Source organism: Dasypus novemcinctus, chromosome 5, assembly GCF_030445035.2.
Source record: "Dasypus novemcinctus isolate mDasNov1 chromosome 5, mDasNov1.1.hap2, whole genome shotgun sequence".
Classification (NCBI taxonomy): Eukaryota; Metazoa; Chordata; class Mammalia; order Cingulata; family Dasypodidae; genus Dasypus; species Dasypus novemcinctus.
In genome coordinates this window covers 43,422,089-43,444,190 of record NC_080677.1, presented here as the reverse complement: position 1 = coordinate 43,444,190, position 22,102 = coordinate 43,422,089, and the positions used below count along the sequence as shown (strand labels likewise).

Here is a 22,102-nt window from a genome sequence, read left to right as displayed (position 1 = left end):
TATGTCAGAAAGACTTGTAGAAAGTCTTACTGTCTGATGGCTTTGACCCTGCTTCCTGCATGCTAAACCAACAGACTTTTTGAGAGAGCTGTATGAACAAGACCACTGTCAGTCTGAAATAAAAGGGACATGGAAAGGAGAGATTGAAGGAGAAACAGCTTTAAGAGGAAAACCATGGAAGCTGAGATCTGGAATTAAGACATCACCTTGGGCCAAGAGGAACCTGACCCATGTGTACAGAGAGAGTGCGTTTGCCTCAGCAGTTGAAGAGGGTGGATGCTACTGCCAGATGTTCTATAAGAGTTTTGCTGCCCCAGGAGACAGAGAGGGTGGAGTACATTCCCCAAGGATTAGGGTGGTTAAGGTCAGCACCCCACAGCTCTGAGAGGAGTGGACCTGTCCCCCAAAGGTTACACAAGGCCAAGTGGTCAACTCGTTGCTCTGAGAGGGTTGAGCCTGTATGCCAAAAGTTAGGGGGATATTGTCTTCACATCACTGTACTAGGGGGGTTAAGACTCTAACTCAAAGATTGCGTAAGGTATGGCAATCACCCCAACACTCTTGGAGGGAGAGGTCTAGAGCTTGGTCAAAACCCAGATGCTTGATGAGGATGAAACCAAGAAAATGGCCATTGGGCAAGCCAGTGGAAAAGGTGGGTCTCCATATGGCCTCAAGGAGAAGATACCATCTTCTTAAGAATTACTCCCAGACTTTGAAATCAAATAGAGGATTCCCCGCAGGTCTGCTGAACTGTAGAGAAACCATGATTCATGTTTCCCTCCCAATTTCTCCTTATTGTAATGAAAATGCTTATCCTTTATCTGTCCATTTGTGTACTAGAAGTAGATGAATTGTTTTGTAAGTTTCAGAGGTCTATAGCAGACAGGACTTTGCCCCAAGACAAACTTAATTCTTTAAATTGATTGTGTTATGATTTAGGACATGCGTTGTAACTGATTTAAGGTGGGGTTTTTTGTTGTTGTTTTTTAATATTGTAAAATCTTTTTGGAATTCAGAGGGTGGAGTGCAGCAGTTTGATATTATTGATGAATTCCAAAAAGAAATATTGGATTATGTTTGTAAACTGATCTTTTCTTCTGGGTATATTAGATTATATTGGATTAAGAGGTTTACTTGATTAAGTAATCTGGTAAAGCTCTTGTGCCAGTAGGGCATTGAATCCCCACCCCTTGGTGGGTAGATAAAAGACATGGCAAAGGACAGATTTGGAGGGTTTTTGATGTTGGAGTTTTGATGTTGGAGTTTGGTGCTAAAGCCTTAAACTGGAGCCCCAGGAAGAAAGAGAAGCAAGCCCCAGGAAGGGAGGAACCCAGGAAGCCTGACCCCTCGCAGACGTTGGCAGCCATCTTGCTCCAACACTGAAAACAGACTTTGGTGAGGGAAATAGTTAATGTTTTATGGCCTGGTATCTGTAAGCTCCTACCCAAAATAAATATCCTTTATAAAAATCAACCAATTTCTGGTATTTTGCATCAGCATCCCTTTGGCTGACTAACATAGAAACCACACTGTATATATAGGAAAGCACTGGGAGATCAAATCTTCACTCAATTTTAAAACTGTTCTTCATCAGGCTAACTGAGCAAAGAGTTTCCAGCCCCACAGAACCAGAGCTGGGCGGGAGGAACTTTAGAAACCCTTTGATATATCCAGGAAAGGAGAGGGCTTGAACCCAGTGTTCACTTTAGTAGTAAGCATGGGCAGCAGTGTCATTCAGAGGTGCAAAACGGTTAGGGCCCAGAGCAGGGTCAGACTTAAGGATGAGGCAGACCTGGGTTTAAACTGTGGATGTTGCTCATACTAATTGTGTTACCTAGAGAAAGGTATCTAACCAAAGTCTCAAATTTCCCACTTGCAAAAGGGGAATAATAATTTCTACCTTACAGTGTATTACAAATAGTAAACAAGGTAACATATAAGCATTTGGCATGTACTACGTATTCCAAGTTCTGTCTTAAACCTTCAAAAAAGTGCATCCAAATGTTATACCATAACTATTTTAAAAAAGAAAAGAAAAAAAATACAAAATAGGGATAGATACACTGGACCCCAAGAAGCATTTATTAGAACCAGGAGAGTAAGAGGGAAGGGCCACTAATTCCCATAATTTAAGGCCCTTAGAATCTTCAGAAAATATGTAGATGGCTCCTTTAACATATCAGATGATTCTACTCAACCGAATGTTAGAGGCTATAACAGAAAACAAGGATAGACCATCTTCCTGCCTTCATTAAATCACCATCTAAAACAGGTCCATACCATTTTATGGACAATGTTGAAATCCAGAGTCTGAACCACCACCCCCTAACCCCCACCCAAAAAAAAAAAATCACACAGTTTTCATACATGTGGTATATGAAACCAAATTTGGTGGTAAAATTAGTCCTGACCTGAACTAGCTAGAGGTTGAGGTCTTTATTATTGCATTGAGCAAAAATGTTCATGCATTACAAAGTTTCTTACGTGGTAAGATCCCAAACTGTGCTGGTGGTATATAACATATGATGTACTACACTATCTTCTGAAAATGGAAAATACTTCAAATTCCAAAACACACGTACCCTGAGAGTTTCAGATAAGTACAAACTAAACAGCCAAGATTGTCATTGAAATATAGATAAAATATTCAGAAGATTTGGGGAATAGCCTGAGATTCTAATTCAAGCTCTCAGGTGGTCACAGGCCTGTTTGTCTAGGCCTCAAAATATAGTCTTTGATCAGCAGTATCAGAATCTCCTGGGATCTTGTAAGAAAGGCAAATCCTAATGGATAAGGATACTCATGGACATTGTTGATCTAAACCAGCTGTTTACTTCCAGCCACATAGATTATTTACCCTGAGAATAAGTTGCATTCTTGAGCATATGTTACCTAAACAAAAAATTAAAGGAAAAATAAGACAATTTATTTCTACAAACAATTTCTAAAACCATAACCCTTGCAATTACACTTAAAATGTACGTTTTCACAATATAGGATGTCTGCTTTTAAATGTAAGCACAATAATGAAATATGTAGACTTCTCAGTTGAACCACTTACCAAAATAGATCACTTTCATTTTAACTATGTAATATGGATATGACTTTGTAAAGAAAATGAACTGAGTTTTATATTTCCTTATGTTGAGAATTTAACCAACCACATAATTCAACCAACTTCTCTAGAGTTAATGTTTATACATTGCCTAACTGATATGTAAATATATGTCAACATTTTGATTTATAGCTATAGATGATCTGTTTACACACTCAGATACATAGATTACAGTACATTAATGGTTTGAAATGTGCTTGAAGGACAAAGAATTTAGGGGTAAACAAAAAACATAGACTATCATGACAAGAGAAAGGATTTGAGTTTTCCGAATGTGAAGCCAATTGACTGTTAAATTGGTTTTCCCAAAATGTTAAAATAAACTAATACATTCAGAAATCAGATTCAGCACTTTTTCAACTTCAATCAAATTTGGGAATTAGAAGTTCACCTCTCATCTGAAACCTGGACACAGAGTTCTGTCCTTAATCAATCTAATCTATCCTAACCTAAAGCACTACACTAAATTTGAGAGTGAAAACTTTTGATCTTTGCTTGGACTATCTATTTAAAGCAGCAATTTTGTCCCCTAGGGGATATTCAGCAATGTCAGGAGACATTTTGCATTGTCACCACTGAAGCAGGGCAGTGGTTCTAGCATCTAGTGAGTACAGACCAGGTATGTAACTAGATATTCTACATTGCACAAAACAGTCCCCCAAAACAAAGAATTATCCAGCCTAAAATGTCAACAGTGCCATGCTTAAGAAACCCCAATTTAAATGATAGCAGGTGCAACAACCCAGAATGTATGTCCCTTGTGCATCTTCATTAAAATCCTAGCACAGCGTTAAGCACAATAATGAATACCTGCTGATTTTAAACCACCTTTGGATATTTGGGACCATAAAGTCATAAAAATGAAAAACAACAGGAAATGGGTTACCACACATGTAATATCCAAGATTATAATCATTGACAGAACTGCAAAAGAATTTCAAAAATCCAAAAACACATTTCTCAGATGGAAGATATCATCTAATCAGGAATATTTGATATGACAACATTAAAAGGTGGAGGGCAGCCCTCTTAATAGCAAAAGTGAAATAATATAATACCTTTACAGACTTATTAAAATAGCAACTCTTACTGTTTCTCTTCTAATAGTGTCCATGTACCACACTTTTCTCAATATAATAAACTGTATAACCATTTCAGAGTATCTTCCTTCTAACAGTTAAATAAGTGATATAAATCATAATAAGTGATATTTCATGGGAAGTAAATGCAAAATAAAATGTAATTATCTTCAAAATCCCATCACAGACCTTGGTGGACTATAGGCATTTATATTTCTGAGATTGCTGAGATTTAAAATGTCATGAGAATTACTGAACTAGCTTAAATTTTTGAAACATAGAAACTGACAGTCACAGGACAAACATACCCTTAATAATCGATTCAGCCGCGTAGAGATCTCGTTTGTAGGTCACCTAAAGGGCAGAAAAACCTCATTAAACTTAGAGTGGGAAGGAATGTGAAAACAATAAAAATAATGCCCTCAAGGAAACTCTTGATTTTAGGAGAATTATAAACACATAATACTGACAATTTGTACATTTTGATAACATCACAATAATAATATTTAATAGAAAGGTTTTATGTGAAAGAAAGAAAGCAAAGGAAGGGAGGGAAGGAAAGAGGAGAAAGGTAGAAAATTAGGGGTAGTGGCAGAAGATGTAGAAGGTGGGAAGGAGGGAAGGAAGAAAAAAATCTGTAAAACAGAAATCTCCAAGTTTCTTTCTTAGCTAATAAAATACAATTCACAAATTCGCATTAAGAGGGACTTCCTTCTGAATTAAGTATATCTGCATTCAACCAGAAAATGAAAACCTTCACCTTATAAGATACAAAGAGCCTATGGGGTACCACCATGTACATAATAATAATGATAATCTGTTCTTTAGTACATACAGCACTCTTGTAATTGTAAACTACTCCATATAATGTAATCAGCTATGGTACTAGTTTGCCCTATGGCAGGTATACTTCCTGCATCCCATCCAGTGAACTCTGGTACTGAACATGTCCAGTACATTACAGAACGAATTCTACTATATCACAGAACTGAAAGAAGTAGTAAAAAATGAAATAGTATGAATAACTACTGTATGATCGTAGGACCTCACCATTTAAGCAACCAGATGATGATGATACAAATAGTCTAAAACACTCTTTAAGAAATCCTCACTTGGTTTAGTACATTTTTTCTGTGCCTATAAATTGGACATTTTTTCCACTCCAGATTAGACCATAATTGGATTTTGTACATTTGTTCCATTCGATTGGCCCAGTTTACTTCTACTCAAAATAGATTCCCCTATTAGATCATTATCCTGATAGGTAAATCCTGGTCCAGAACTACACTTACAAACCAGAATAAGAGTAGCACCTAACTTGCAAGAGAGATGGAAAGAGAAAGGAAAAGAATGAGTAAAGATTCTCAACCTATGAAGATTATATTTTAATAGAGAAATTTTTTTTGTAAGAACTGAATAAAATTAAATTTTCTTTTCCCTTGGAAATCCAAAATTAACTAGCTATCTGAAAGCAGGCTTCATTAATATTTGCACTGGGGTAATTTAAGCAAAAATTCATTTATCTATAATAATTGTCTGCCACTGGAATAAACTCAGAACAGAAACTAAGGGAAAGATATGAATTACCATAATTTATTTTTTATTCACTTTTTGAGGGGTAAAGCTGCATTCTAAATGAAATAGAGAATAATTATAAAGGTACATTATCCTTTTTTTCAAACAGATCTTAATAATGGCTTTTTAAAGTTATAAAAGTTATCTTTAAAAAATTAGTCTCAAACGCTAAAATAACATTTTAATGTGTACTTCCAAGACTTGAGTTGGAGTTAGTCTTATGAATAAATACATGTTTCTATTACCTATAAGTATTTTCTCCTCTAATATTAAATGATTAATTACATGAAAAAGAAAGGCTCTAAATTTTCTTTTCTCTGTCTACTTCATCCTATAGACTACTGGATTTCTACCAGCACAGATTAAGGCATCTTTAATTCTTATCAACTTCTACGCAAAGCCTTGTTGAGTACTTCAACTATTCTTGTCAACAAATACTAATTTAATAAACTCCAGAAAATATTTGACCAACTTTAAAAGAATTATGTTTAAAAAGTTTTATTTTTTCTAAATATCAGTTATATTTCAAAGGAACTATTACAGGAAAATGCGTAATTCTGAATTGTTGAGTTATTAATTTTTGTCAAAATTTTTATAGTAACATAAATTGCCCTTTCCCTCCTTCCATTTAAAAAAAAAATGCCAGTTTTGAAGTTGATTTTCTTCTGTCAGCATGATCTGTAATTTTCCTTTGACCCTGCACAATACCCTATTATGAAAAATAATTACTTTACAAAAAAAGAAACCCCAGCCCTGTTAGGATGGAAGAGAGCCTTGACCCTCTAAAACATTTGCTTGTTTTCAAACTGCTCCTTAGAGTCTCAGGGGCCACGTGAAGGTAGGTTGTGGTGTTCTGTGCTGCTGAGGCTCGAAGTCTCACATGTGGTACTCACACAGTTCAACTTAATTTTGTCTCTTTTGTTCAACTGAGCTTCTGAGCAATATTTCATCTGAGTAAAATGTCAAGCTAAAAAAATGTGCAACAAAGAGAAAACAAGCTCAGAATCATGGAGGTAGTCAAGTTTTTTTACTCCTAAGTCAGGACTCATTCAACTACCTTAAGGTATGTTCCAAATGAGACTATCACACCTACATTTTGTTACACTAGCTGTGTTGCGACATATCATAGTAAAACAGAGTTCCAGAACAGAGTTAAGTCCAATTGGCCACTATATTACATAAGTTAACTAAGACTACTCTGAAGGGGTCCCCATCTTTTACCACACAAGGTAATGAATATATAACTTTGATAATTAGATAAAAGCCCTTACAACTTAAATTTTAAATTTATAGAATGTTTATTAGATATAAATTTAGACATATTTTTGGAATATTTATATTTATTCCATTCCTTCAATAATGTAATACTAGAAAATATTCTTTTTTCCAGGTTAGATAAGCAGATGAAAACCTCTAAAAAGAAACAGCGTCACTACATTATACTTTTTTTTTAGCTTCCTTTTTAAATCCTCCCCCCTTGTGGCCTTTTTGCATGTTGTCTGCTCTCTGTGTCCATTCACTGTGCACTCCACAGTGTGTGGGCAAGCCTGCCTTTGCAAGGAGGTGCCAGGACACAAACCCATGGCCTCCCATATGGTAGATGGGAGCCCAACTGATTGAGCCACAGTCACTTCTCACTATATTGTACTTTTGAGGTTAAAAAACAAATAAAGATGGTTTCGTTTCTTCTGTTTTTGAACAAAGGAGTTAGAACACTTTGATCTAAATAAATGTTTTCCCATATTTTGGATCCCCAAAATTAAGTCATAACAATGATATCGTGATAAATCAAACACTTTCGTAACTTCTCCTGAAGAAGCATTTTCAAACAATGGGACACAGTTGTTGAACTCTTCAATAATTGGTTATAAATCTTTATGCCTTGGAAACAGTTCTAATACTGAGAAACAACAACTCTATTAAATTATATATGAACAGTATAGTTCAATATCAAGCTAAGCACTTAAAATATATTGGGCTAAAAATATGGCAACCCTATAAATTAAAAGAACTAAAGTTCTTACACAGACTAGATAAAATATCTCCAAAATAAGAGTTCATTTACTAACACCTGCCAAGGTATGACCTTTCAGGGGAGACACAAGAGCTGATCCCTACTCTCGGGAGCCACACCCATAGCCTTCTGTGGTTGGTCACTCTAGGGGGCTGTGGTCAATCCAGGGGAATGTTCTCTAGCCTATATGGCGAGGGAAAAAAACTCATGTTTCCTCTGGGTCCCATAAAAGCAAAAACAGGAAGGATGGATTCAATACTGAATGCTTATATTTTGCATTTACTTTTATTTTTAAAAATAGTATGTAAAAAAATACACAAGAAAAACCCTCCTGGGTTTTCCAGCAGCAGTTGAAATAGCAGTCCTATATGTGGTCATCAGCTATTTCTAGTTATTTCTCACATCACTGTGGGATGAGCTCCCTGACTTCTGAGGGGAAGGGAAAGATATTCTGCTCTATATTCCACAAATCTACTCATTGTACAGTTTTGTGGTAGTGAAATGCCTCTTGACAATGTCCAAACGTGTCTTTCACTAAGATTCATTTCTACATGACACTGGAGTTGCACGACCCTGTCTCCCAGGCCCAGTGCCAGTTTTAACATAACTGTACTAAATCTTTTTTTCAGATTAGAAGAAAATATGGCAGCATCTTTGGAATTAGTATAGAATTAGAATACTTATTTAAAGTATAGATTCCACAGCTTCAGTCTGACTCAAATTTAAATACTCTCTATACATACTGAATGAAAAGATCATGAAATTAATTAAATTTGATATCTATATTAAAGACAAATCACACAATGTCATCAAAAGGGAAAAAACAGCAGGTAGCAGAAGAAGGAAATAGAAAATCAGAAACAAATGCAATATATGCAGCACTCAAAATAATTTCAACCTCATCAGAAAACAGATGGTGCTTAACAAAATCCTATAATTGCCATCTGAAAGACTTTTTGCCCAGTCCACTGCATTAAGAAGTCCTTTTAAAGTCCAACATCCCTTTGAGGCACAACATTGTTCAAACCTCATTCATAAGTTTAAGGCCCCAGTTTTGGAAGTGACACTAAAATGTTGAGTTCTCTGGGCCTGAAAGAGTGTATCACCCCATGGCACATATGAAATGAATGACAAGGAACTGACAGAGGTATTGTGGTGAAGCCAATCACTACAACAGTGCTTCTACATTTGTTGCACATAAAAGGTAATCAGAGGTGCAGAGGTGGCTCAAGCCATTAGGCACCTCCCTCCCACATGGGAGGTCCTGGGTTCAGTTCCCAGGGCCTCCTAAAAAAAAAAAAAAAAAAAGACAAGCACACAGCAGACACAGAGAGCAGACAGCAAGTGGTGCAAACAACAAAGGGAGCGAGGGAGAAGAAATAAAGAAATAAAATAAATCTTTTAAAAAAAAGGAAATCAGAAAGCCAAGACATGTCTGAGTACTAAATGCTCTCTTGCTGAAGGAAGAAGTAAAATATGAACATTAATACCAAAAAAAATTTGAAATAAATTTGTGAAGACAGAACGGAAAATTCAAAGTACAGTTCATTGCTTTTACGCCTTTCATCTGAAGAACTCACAGAATTTTGCAAGGTTGAGGAAGGCTCAGAAGACCCACAAGAGGTGGAAACTCACACACTCAAAGACATTGAAAAATGAGGCCACAGAAGACTGACATGTTAGTAGCAACAAAATACCTCAAAGATTTCACTTTTTTACTCTAGCCTTCAAGGTAAGTCTATCAAGCAGGCAAAAGGAGTTCTACAAAGATATGGGTCAGGATCTTTAACAAAACATCAAATCAGTAATTTCTAGAATCCTCAAAATTCATAGGTGAATCACCATCTGAGTCACAATAAGCATCTGAATAAAATGTCAGCCAGCTAGGCTGATGGTATCCAGATATCTTCAAATGAGCAATACTACTGCAGGAATTTTCTTCACCAGACAATAATCCAGTCATGTCAATATTTTTGAATGTTAAACTTCAACAGATTATCTCACTATGTCTGAGATAATCTTAGCATGCAGCAAAGATCCTGCATTCTGTGCAAAATACTTATTCAAGTCATAGGGCTTTCTGTTTTGTTTTGAAATCAAATGGGAATATGCTATGGATTCATACAGGTAGAATGATTCTTTTTAATAAACTTTAGTTGTTGGTGGCAGACTTGGCCCAGTGGTTAGGGCATCTGTCTACCACATGGGAGGTCCGCAGTTCAAACCCTGGGCCTCCTTGACCCGTGTGGAGCTGGCCCATGTGCAGTGCTGATGTGCATGCAAGGAGTGCCGTGCCACGAAGGGCTGTCCCCCGCATAGGGGAGCCCCACGTGCAAGGAGTGCACCCCGTAAGGAGAGCCGCCCAGAGCTAAAGAAAGTGCAGCCTGCCCAGGAATGGTGCCGCACACACAGAGAGCTGACACAACAAGATGATGCAACAAAAAGAAACACAGAGTCCCGTGCTGCTGACAACAACAGAAGCGGACAAAGACGACGCAGCAAATAGACACAGAGAACAGACAACTGGAGTGGGGGGGGGGGGAGGGGCAAGAAATAAATAAATAAATCTTAAAAAAAAAAAAAAAAGCTTTAGTTGCATGCTTTATACAGATTTCAAGACACTATGACCAATATTTCAAAATCAGTAATACCTCCTTCCAAATTATGAAGGAGTCTCACAATTCTATTTTAGAATATACTGTTTAATTCTCTGCATTCTACCTAAGATTAGCAAAAGACAGTCACTCTCAACACTCCTGTCTCAATAGGAAGCTGTAGCATGACAGTGTCACTACTTTGCTTGACATAATATCTCCTTCTCCTCCAAAAGGAAGAAGTATACAATTAGAAGAGCTGGGCCTTGCCACAGGAATAAACCAATTCCTCATAGGGTGCAGGGGAGGGGACCCCAGTCCCCCACCCCATGGGGTCAGGCCCATGGCAGAAATTCTTTAAACCATGTGGCAGAAATTCTTTAAAACAAGTCAAGTTGAAGCTAAATCCCCAGGGTTTAGAAGGAAATGCTATTGTGGTAAGTAGTCACAGCCTCAATCCAGTTGAGTACAAAGCAATAGAGTAAAAGATATATACATAAAGTAGAACAGAAAAAAAATCATGTGGATAAAAGTTATGGGCTGAAATGCAATCTCTACGAACCAATTATCTCAAAGAAAAATTTTTGTCAGCTAAGCAATAAAAGCAACATCAAACTTTGATGGCTCAGTAAACCCAGTTTATTCCCTTTAAAAGTTCAAGTATTTATAATGTTTCAATACTTACGTACATGTACACATGTGTGAGCACACACATATTTTCCTGGAAATATTAACTGTTTCAATATTAAGCCAAAAATTTTCTCACTGCCTCTCCATTTTATAAAATATCTGAAAAGTCTTTGTGTAGGCAGAGTTATATCTTTAAAAATGGCATATAAACTCAGGCTGCAGCCAGAGCAAAGGAGCATCTCCCTTACCTTCCAGAGGTCAGGCGATCCTTCCACTAGTTTGGCTTTTGTCTGACAGTATTTTAGAGCCAATTGCAAGCACTCAGTTCCAAATTCCAAGTCATTGTCACTACACTGGTTGGTAAGGAAAAAAAAAAAGAGTTAACAAGCTTAAGTACCATTTTAATAAGAATAAACCTTTTCTTCCACAATCATCTGTAAATAGGAAAAAGGAAGGGCTTTGAAAATCCACAAAGTATTTAATAAGTTACTGGCTAATTAAGCCATAGAATAATCTTCCCTATGGCCTCAAAACAAAACAAAGCAAATAATAGAGATGTAACGATAATTGTAAGAGTTTGAGCTTACTCAACAGTATCAAGTGTCAGCTAAATATACTTTATTCCCTCTGCTCATAAACTACTTTTCCAAACATGTTTATAAAATGCCTGAAGGTAAGGCTAAGGATTACCTTGTCAGAACTCTTAAATGAACAAATATATGTTTCTATAAAACCCAAATCCCGTATTTTATTTATATCAAGACACTGTCAGGTCAAAGTCATCTTATTCATTTAATATTTAAAATATCAATATATCATTTAAAAAGATTTATATTTTGATTCTCAACATGGAAACCATTCAGTCTTTCATCGTAAGAAAAAATTGTAAAGGTCTCTCATAGATTTAGTAAAATATAAATAGCATTTTTAAGCATTTGAGGCGGGACCATCAAAACACCAATCAATAATATAACCTAATAATATAATCTAATACTAAGTGCTAATCATGTCTAAGCCCTGTATATAAAGATAAATAAGACATGTATTGTATCTTCAAGGAAATTAAGTATAGACGGGGTGGCTGATCTGTAACAGGTATTCTGCAACAGAAAATGATAAACAGTACTAAAATATTTCTAGAGGTAGTCTAGAGGACAGAACATTTAATTTTATGTGAGGCATGAGAAAATGCCTTTTAGAAGAAATAAGCTCTGAATTCTGTTTTAAAGACTTCATAAAATTGGGAAGAGAGAACTTGGAGGCAAAAAGTACCATGTAGTTACAGACATTTGAAAAGAAGAAGTAAACAGTAGATAATTAGGCTGAAGCCACATTTAGAGGTCAGATCCTAAAAGTACCTCTATGTCCATCAAGAGAACCAGACTCAGAGAAGAATCAGAGGCTGGAACTATCAGACAGGGAATTTTCAATAACTATGGTTAATATAGGCAGTGAAGAGATTTTGAGCAGTAGAGAGATTTGCATTTTAGAAAGATCATATTGATGTAAGAAGGATTGGAGGAAGGCAATGAAAAAGGCATTTTGCACTCTTTGTCAAAGCTGTTTCTTTTTACTGGTGGTTACAAAATCCTAACTACAATGGTTTGTAACATTAATGAAAGGAAAATGTAATCATCAAATATGCATACAGTCCCAAATGGACTAGAACTTCCCAATTTACATCTGCTATTCTGATATAACATGAAATATAACATTTTCCTGACATTTTCTTTTTTAATGTAATATTATCAATAGTAGTACATTTAAATAACCTGTTTCAGTAAACCTCTGCTTAGTACTTCCAGCACTGACCTCAGTATTATAGTGTGTGAGATAACATGCATAGTGAGTAGAGTTCTCACTTTAACACATGGTTAAATCCCAAAGACTACCAGCAATAACTCATTTTTCTTTTCCTGACTCTTTTTAGAGTCTAACACCTATCTGAAAAGCCTCAAAGGTGCTCACAAAGCCTGTAAGGACCACTCTCTTCTTCCCGTCTCAGGGGGTGATGTGAGATGTAGTTGATGCTGTGCTCCTGCCAGCCATGCAGTGTACTGCTAAGAGTGCAACAGCATACAAAATCCATGGAGCCTTTAAGATTCTAGTCCCTAGGGTCAATGGGAGACATGGAAAATTACAGGTCAGGTATATATGAAAGGTGAGCAAGAAATGGAAGCTGAACCTTCTTGGCATAGAGAATAGTCTGAACTTGTCATTCATTGTATAGACTAATATTACAACTATTTATGCATTTTTTAATTTATGTATTTTGGTAATTTTTTTGCAATAAAACCTTGCTTTGGTAGTGAGCTCAAAAACATACATTTAATGAAAAAAAGTTAAATTCTGATTTTCTGTTTCTCAAGAAAGGTGATGAAAGGGTTCCACTTTTCACTAGGACATAGAAAACTGGAAAAAGTGACAATCCCATTTTAACAAAAGAAAAAAACAAATAAACCACAACAGCACAACTTTTCTTGAGACCATTAGAGAGATTATAGGACAACCAAATAGCCTGGAATTTAAGAAAAGACAGATCCTGCCAAAGAAAGACAGGATGCAAGCACTGGCTCAGCTGTAGCAGAGCATGAAAGGAAGAGAAACTGGGTGCCATATAGGCAGGTAAGAAGAAATCAGCTAAAAATTTAAGCCAATGCTAAAGATCAAGTGGAAACTAGTGGGAGAGAATAGAGCCACAGTCACAAGCAGAGTTCACAGCCACTCAGAGGGTCCTCTCCAGTGATCTACTGGTGCTCATGAAAACAAAGAAAAGAAGTCTGAAAGCAGGGTAGGAGACCTAAGAAAGCCCTCTCAGTGGTGCAGGTCTGGAGGAGGGGAATGGGTGTCATGGTGGGAAATGCACAGAGCCCAACCTGGACCCACTTGGCTGATGGCTTTGGGAGTGGCAACACAACCCTGTCTCCCTGAGGGCACAAGTAAGATTCAATGCATCTGGGAGAAGGGCAAAAGGGGAATAAAACCTCTAACGTGGGAGACAGGCAGAAAACCATTCAGAGTCCAGACTTTTAGAGGTCTCCTACTATTGGAAAAGCAACAGCAAGCTTTCTGCCACACATGTAACTGCCAAAGGTACAAGGCAGAGTTTGGCTGCCACTGGGAAGAGGGAAAGGATCACTGACAAACCATAAGGTCCAGGGAAGCAAGGCCTGCCTAAGAATGTAACTGGTTCTCTAGACAATAGAAACCAACCCATCATCACCATCATTAGACTAGCAAGCACCAAATAACTAATATTAGTATAGTGCCTGGAGGCAGTTGGTGAGAGAATGGAAAGATACTGCCTCTGAGATGCAGGAGCACAGGGGATGTGGAAAGCTGAGGATGAATGAGAAACTTTGAAAAAAATTCCTCCAGTAATCCAGCCTCCACTCTAAGCACAAGGTGAAACTGGAGAAATCCGAAGCCAGGGATACAGTGAAGGTAACCCTCCAACAAATTTAACCCAACAACAAATTTAAAACTCAGCTGAACTCCAGTCTAGAACTATTCAACAATGTAAACTATGGCTTTACAAAAGAGGCCTGTCCATTTCTAGGCATCAAAATCATATACCACAGTTTCTACATTGTATATGTAAGGTCCAGCTTTCATGAAAAAATTCACAAGATGAAGAAGAAAGGGGAAAAAAAAAAAAATTCAAAAATACAGCAATCAACAGAACCAGATCAGAGACAACACAGATGTTAGAATTACCAGACAAAGAATTTAAAAATAATTATGGTTAATGTGTTAAAGTCACTAGTGGAAAAGGAAGACAACATGCAAAAGAGATATGCAAAAGATATGAAAGAATCAAATGAAAATGCTACAAGTAAAAAACAGTGACACAGTTGATGAATGCCTGTAAGGGGTACATCAGTAGATTTTGACAGTCAAAGAAAGAATCAGTAAAGTTGAACACAGTTCAATAGAAGTTACCCAAACTGAAACAAAACGAAAAAAAGTGAAACAAACAAAAAGCAGAACATCCAAAACAGTGGGACAATATTGAGTGATCTGATGTTTATGTGGAATCCCGAAGAAGATGAAAGAGGACAGAGGGATATTTAAAGAAATAATAGCAGGGCAGAGGATGTGACCCAGTGGTTAGGGCATCTGTCTACCACATGGGAGGTCTGTGGTTCAAACCCCGGGCTTCCTTGACCCGTGTGGAGCTGGCCCATGTACAGTGCTGATGTCCGCAAGGAGTGCCGTGCCATGCAGGCATGTCCCCCACATAGGGGAGCCCCACGTGCAAGGAGTGCGCCCCGTAAGGAGAGTCGTCCAGCACAAAACAAAGTGCAGCCTGCCCAGGAATGGCGCTGCACACACAGACAGCTGACACAGCAAGATGACACAACAAAAGGAAACACAGATTGCCGTGCCGCTGACAACAACAGAAGTGGACAAAGAAGACGCAGCAAATAAACACAGAGAACAGACAACCTGGGTGGGGGGAGGGGAAATAAATAAAAGAATGAATGAATGAATAAATAAATAAATAAAAAGAAATAATAGCAGAAAATTTTTGAAAAGTAATAATATACATCAAACTACAGATCCAAAGAGGTCACAGAACCCCAAACAGGGGTTCTCCCCTGCCCCCCTCCAAATCACCTGGACACTAGAGAACCAAACTTCTGAAAATCAAAATTAAAGATAAAATCCAGAAGGAAACCAGAGTGAAAAAGGAACAAAGATAAGAATCACAGACCTCTAGTCAGAAGCTATACAAGTCAGAATGATAAAATGCTGAGAAAAAAAACAACTGTCAATGCAAAATTCTACATCCAAAAAAAAAAAAAGCCTTTCAAAAATGAAGGAAAAATAAAGAATTTTCAGATAAATAAAAGCTGAAAGAATCCATCATCAGGAGGCCACCAATAAAAAATTAAAATTAAAGTTAAAAAGTTAGAAGAAGCTCTTCAGGCAGTCAGAGTATGATATCAAACAGAAGCCTGAATCTAAAGTAAAAAAAATGGAGAGTTCCAGAAATGGTTAACATGAAAGTAAACATAAAATACTTTTTTTTTCCTTTTTTAAATTACTCAATATAATTATGTAAAGCAAAATGGTAGCAATATATTGTGATATTATAGTATATGTAAAATAAAAACATAATACAACAATAGCACAAAAGTTAAAAGGAAGTGAAATTTGGGGTACATTCTTAAGATTCCTACACTATATATGAAGCTGTATAACACTGTTCAGAAATAGATTGTTATTAGATACATGTATTAATTTCAAGGAAATCACTAAACAATGTTTAAAGTCAATAGTGGAGATCAAATGCAATCATAAAAAAATGCTAACGTAATCCAAAGAAAGGCAGAAAAAGAGAAAAAAAAAGCAGCTGGAACTACCAAGATGGTAAATTTTAATCAAGAAAGTTATTAATGAACAGGTAATCATATAAAATGTTTCCTGGCATTTATTATCAACCACTGGGGTCACGGTAACATCACCAATAATGGGAGACACATACACTGATATTAACAACCCCCTGCTCTGCAAAACTTGGCCCCCCAAAAAAATATCAAACAGCCCTCTCCCCAGGCAGAAGCCCTAAGGACACTTCAGAGGTTCCCCCAAATAAACTTCCTAGCCTTCACTTATAGTGAAGTTCAATGTATAAGCCATACCTATAGAACTCACAATGCCCCAAGGCTTAAATATGAGCAAAAAACCCAGATTTAACAGACATCCAAAGAAAGGCTCTACTGTAAAATATAAAGGGGAAAAACAAACAAACAAACAAAAAAAAAAAAAAAAAAACCACTTTGGAGGAAAGAGAGACTATGCAGTTAAGAAAAAAAAGATATAATCACTGAAAAAAAATATTTTTCAATAACCAAACAAGATAGGATAATATTTACAAGGCTAAAAATGGGATAGAAAAAGATAAAATACATAGATGATTCCTCGACAAGGAGATTAGACCCAAATAAAAAGAGTTTAGAAGGTAAGAATAGAAAAAGGAGGAGAAAACAATCAAATAATTCAACAAAATACCAAAAATGACAGTCATAAATTTCTAGATTAAAAGGACTCATGTAATATAAAGCATAATGGATCAAAGTACACCAAACTCAATTTTTAGTATCAGGTATCTAAATGGGTTGGCAACAATGAAAATTAGAGGCAACGATGAAAATTAGACCACAGAACAGTTTCTTCACAATTCTTAAGGAAATTATTTTCAACCTAAAATTCTATTCCTAGAAAAACTATCTATCAATCAAGTATGAGCAAAGAATAAGGACTTTTCCAGACATTTAAGGAAGGTCTCAAAAGAATTTTATTTCCCATACAGTCTTTCTCAGGAAACTGTGGAAGATAGTGCTCCATAAAATGAGCGGGTAAGATGAAAAAAAAAAAAAGCAGATAAGAATGCAGAAAGCACAATATCAAACAGAGGAGAGAAGCAAAGGGAAATTGCTAAGATGATAGTCTCAAGATAGTTGCTATACTAGTGGTAGAATGACATATCAGGTAAGAGAGGAGACAATGATCCCTCTGGAAGGGTACCTACAATTGGAAAACAAAAGATTCACAGACATAAAGGGCAAAAATGAATAGAATCTCTCGAGAAGGTTTCAGGAAAACTGGTTGGACTAAGGGACAGGGGTGGCAAAACTTTATAATAACCTTTTGTCATGGTGCTCTGTCCTTGTATTGTCTATTTCTAAAAAAGTACTAGACTATTTAGAGAGTATAATGTAGTATATAATGTAAATATTATGTTCCAAAATATAGATTCTTAAAAGAGTTAAGGGTTTTGTTTCCAAATATATTTATTATTAAATACTTTCAACAAATCAAGCTGATGTTTTGGTGATAATTAAGTTACAGAACATTTAAGACACTAAACATCTGAATTTGCAAGTGCGTTTTGGAAATGATATATGTGTATTATTGCTATAGTATAAAATAATAAAGCCAGCTGCCATTATGATAAACATGGGATATTAATTTTCTCATATGACAATATAATCAACTTGCTCTTAGTTTTTTCATTTAATTGAAAAGTAAGTTTGTAAACTGTACATTAAAACTCAAAACCTGCTAATAAATGGGTTTTGCTTAATTAATAGAAGTATAAATATGCACTCTAATAGATGTGAGGCACTGTTGCCAAGTAGTTAAAAGCATGGACACTGGAGTCATACAGACTTGGGTTCCAACTATGGCAAAGTCACTTAATAAGCTGTCTGACAGTGAACAAGCAATTTTACTCTTCTTATATCAGTTTCTTCCATTTTCAGGAATGGAGAATAAAGAACAAACAGAATAGTCCATGTGGAGTATCTGGTGCACTGACCGGCTTATGGTAAGTGTTTGATAAAGTTTATATAATTGTTGCCTAAGAATCTAGAAACTAGGTTTTAAAAAGTAGCCAGGAGACGATTGTGGGAAGATGGTGAAGCAGGAAGCTCTAAAAATCAGTCCCTCCACCAGAACCACTATTAAACAGGCAGGAACTGTCTGAATCAACTATTTTGAAATGGCTAGTGGTGATGGCTATGGTAGTGCAACATTTTAAAATAATTAGCAGAACTGAAATATTAAAAAGGGAAATTTTGGGTTATATGTATGTTCTAAAGTAATTTTTTTTTAAATCCATAGGACTTTACAACGCAATGGTGAACCCTAAGATGAACCATGAACTATAGTTAATAGTACATTTATACAAATGCTCTTTCATCAATTGCAACAAAAGTACATAAATGCAAGATGTTTGGTTTTTTTTTAAGATTTATTTTTATTATTTTTATTTCTCTCCCCTTCCCCTCCACCCCAGTTGTCTGTTCTCTCTCTGTGTCCATTTGCTGTGTATTCTTCTTTTGTCCGCTTCTGTTGTTTTCAGCAGCATGGGAATCATGTCTTTTTTCTTTAAGGTTAAGCATTTTTACTTCATTTTGTTTGTTTTTAAGGATTTTATTTTTTCTTTCTTTCTTTCCCCTTCCCCTCACCCCCACCCCAGTTGTCTGCTCTGTGTGTCCATCTGCTGTTTTCCTTTTTGTCCGCTTCTGTTTTTGTCAGCAGCAAGGGAATCTGTGTCTCTTTTTGTTGCACCATCTTGTTGTGTCAGCTCTGCGTGTGTGCAGGGCCATTCCTGGGTAGGCTGAACTTTCTTTCGAGCTGGGCGGCTCTCCTTACGGGGTGCACTCCTTGTGCGTGGGTCTCCCCTACACGGGGGACAACCCTGCATGGCAGGGCACTCTTCGTGCGCATCAGCACTGTGCGTGGGCCAGCTCCACATGGGTTAAGGAGGCCGGGGGTTTGAACCAAGGAGCTCCCATGTGGTAGACCGACGCCCTAACCACTGGGCCAAGTCCGCTTCCCATAAGATGTTAATAATAGGATGGTATATGGGAATTCTGCATTTTATGCATATGTTTTCTATAAACCTACAGTTTCTCTAATTTTAAAAAAATGGTAGGGAGATTTTTCTAGATTGCAGGAACTAAAACAATACAGCAACCAGTGCAGTAGTTGATCCTTGATAGAAAATAATTGTTCTTAAAGATACATTTTGTATGCAACTTACAAAAGATTTTGCCAAAATTACTTTAAAGAGAGAGAGAGAGGGAGGGAGAGAAAGAGAGAACAGAACTTGGCAAAACATTACTTTTCAGTGAATTTAGGTAAAGAATAAATAAGATATTCATTGTACTATTCATTCAACTTTTCTATGCACTTGAAATTTTTCAAAGTAAATAGTTGGAGAAAAGAAAGGAAACCACAAAAAAGGACTCCAGACTCTAGAGTCAGACTGTCTGGAGCAGCATTTTTAGGCCTATTTTCTCATCTGGTAAAAGAAGATAATAGTGAACCTGTTTTAAGAGAAATTTTTCCTGAGGATTAAATATGAAAAGGCAGGTCAAGCAAACATCACAGATGTGTGGACTATAGTTAAGTGCTCAGTAACTGTTAATACTGGTTATTATCATTATCCTAAAAACTTGGGTAGCCTTTCATGGAATGAGATTTTCATTTAGCTAATAACTAAATGGGGGAAATTTAGAAGAGATAAATTTTTTATTTCCATTTCTTTTTTCTTTTAGCTTTATAAAAATAAATTTACAAGAATATTTGTACCTACATAGGAAAAAAAGTAACCATAAGCAAATGAGTAACATCTAATAGTTGTATAGAATTCTGTTTTCTCTAAAGGGATATCAGGGGTAGCTATGACAATGAACAGCATCTTCTCCTACTTTCCCTTATACTTCATTTCCTTTAGGAGAAAAAAATAGAAACATTATCTGTGAAACTGGAAAAATGAAGATGGCATATTAAAAAAAAATCTACAATGTGGCTAGAGAATGGAAAGCTGAGATTTAATCTATACAGACTCGGTAAAAAATTGTAAATGTTTGGAGATGAATAGAAATGGTGAAAGCACATCACAGGATTTGTAATTAGTTGCACTAATATACGGGTATGATAGTGTTTGTTTTTTGTTGTTTCCTTTTTTTGGAGTAATGAAAATGCTCTAATATTGATTGACATGATGAATGCACAACTCTGTGATTATACCATATGCTACTGATTATACACTTTAGGTAAGTTGTATGGAAATGTAAGATATGGGCTATAGTTACTAGTAATACTTTTTTTTTTAAAGATTTATTTATTTCTCTCCCCTCCCCCGCCATCCTGGTTGTCTGTTCTCTGTATCTTTTTGCTGCATCTTGTTTCTTTGTCCGCTTCTGCTGTTGTCAGAGGTACGGAAATCTGTTTCCTTTTGTTGCGTCATCTTGTTGTGTCAGCTCTCCGTGTGTGCGGCACCATTCCTGGGCAGACTGCACTTTCTTTCGGACTGGGCGGATCTCCTTACGGGGAGCACTCCTTACACGTGGGGCTCCCCTACGTGGGGGACACCCATGCATGGCAGGGCATTCCTTGCGCACATCAGCACTGCGCATAGGTCAGCTCCACACGGGTCACGGAGGTCTGGGGTTTGAACCGCGGACCTCCCATGTGGTAGACGGACGCCCTAACCACTGGGCCACGTCCGCACCTCTAACCACTGGGCCACGTCCGCCGCCAGTTACTAGTAATACTTTACTGATGTTCTTTCATAACTTGTTACAAATATTTCACAATAAGGCAAGGTGTTTGTGGTGGGGTGATGTATGGGAGGCCTTTATGATGTTATGCATGTTTGTTTTGTAAGTTCACAACTTTTACTATATACTTATTGTTTATGCATGTTCATGTATGAGTGATATAGTTCAATAAATGGTTTAAATGAAAACATCTACAAGTATAACTAATTATTAATATTTCTTAACTGCAACCATTAAAATAACTCTCTTCCCATTTAAAGTGTTTTGTAAATCACTTGAAGCCTTTTTATTATGTGTATATTGCTTTTTTAAAATACAGTATCAAAGCTAAGTGAATGCTTAATGTCAAATAAAATAAGTAATATGTAATATACTTCCCATAATGTTCAGCCCTTTTTCATGGATCACTACCCACTGCTAACTTCCCTCTCTGCCCATTCTACTGTAGCATCCTTTCTGTTTCACTGCAGTATGCAGAAACTCATTAGCTAATGGGTTCTCCTCTTCCTGTGTCTGAAGGGATACCAACTACCTTGCATCACTTGGAGTGGTACCTACTCCTTTTCCCAACCAGCTTTACTACAGGGCTCAAAGGCAGAGTTAGCAAACATTTCAGATGTCCACTGCTCTTCCTCTTCCATGTAAAACTCTTTATGTTTTTAAAATTCATGACATTTGGCAAAAAATATCCCACTTTTCATTAATGCTATCATTTAGGACTTCACAAACATTCTTTATAACTTAAAGACTGACATCATAGTCACTAATTTCAAGGTCTATGTGTACCACCTTTCAAATGCTCTAGCAGTCTCCCTGACAATTACTTTCACTTACACAATTTATTAATCAAACCAGGAAACTGGACTTCACTTCTACCTGTGATTCCGCTGAAATTCTTAATTTCAATAACCCAGTGTCTGACCAGAACCACAGTTTTACCTCACTGAGGCTTCCCACCCTCTGAAACCTCCCTTTTCTCTTGGTTAGAAAAATTCTATGTTTTTAGACTACCC

General features: G+C 36.6%; 1 protein-coding gene across 10 annotated transcripts in view; it reads right to left on the bottom strand.

Annotated features, from left to right (window-relative positions):
- Positions 1 to 22,102, bottom strand: part of CRPPA (CDP-L-ribitol pyrophosphorylase A) — a 393,039-nt gene that overhangs the window by 248,337 nt on the left and 122,600 nt on the right. For all 10 annotated transcript variants that reach the window (XR_011648802.1, XR_009185802.2, XR_011648804.1 and 7 more), the window contains exons 4-5: positions 11,256 to 11,360; positions 4,503 to 4,548 (exon numbers count right to left, since the gene is read on the bottom strand). Coding sequence is in view for 6 of the 10 variants with exons in the window: in XM_004467938.5 (XP_004467995.2) it covers positions 4,503 to 4,548; positions 11,256 to 11,360 (151 nt within the window). In the remaining 4 variants the exon portion in view is untranslated. The remainder of the gene's footprint in view (positions 1 to 4,502; positions 4,549 to 11,255; positions 11,361 to 22,102) is intronic.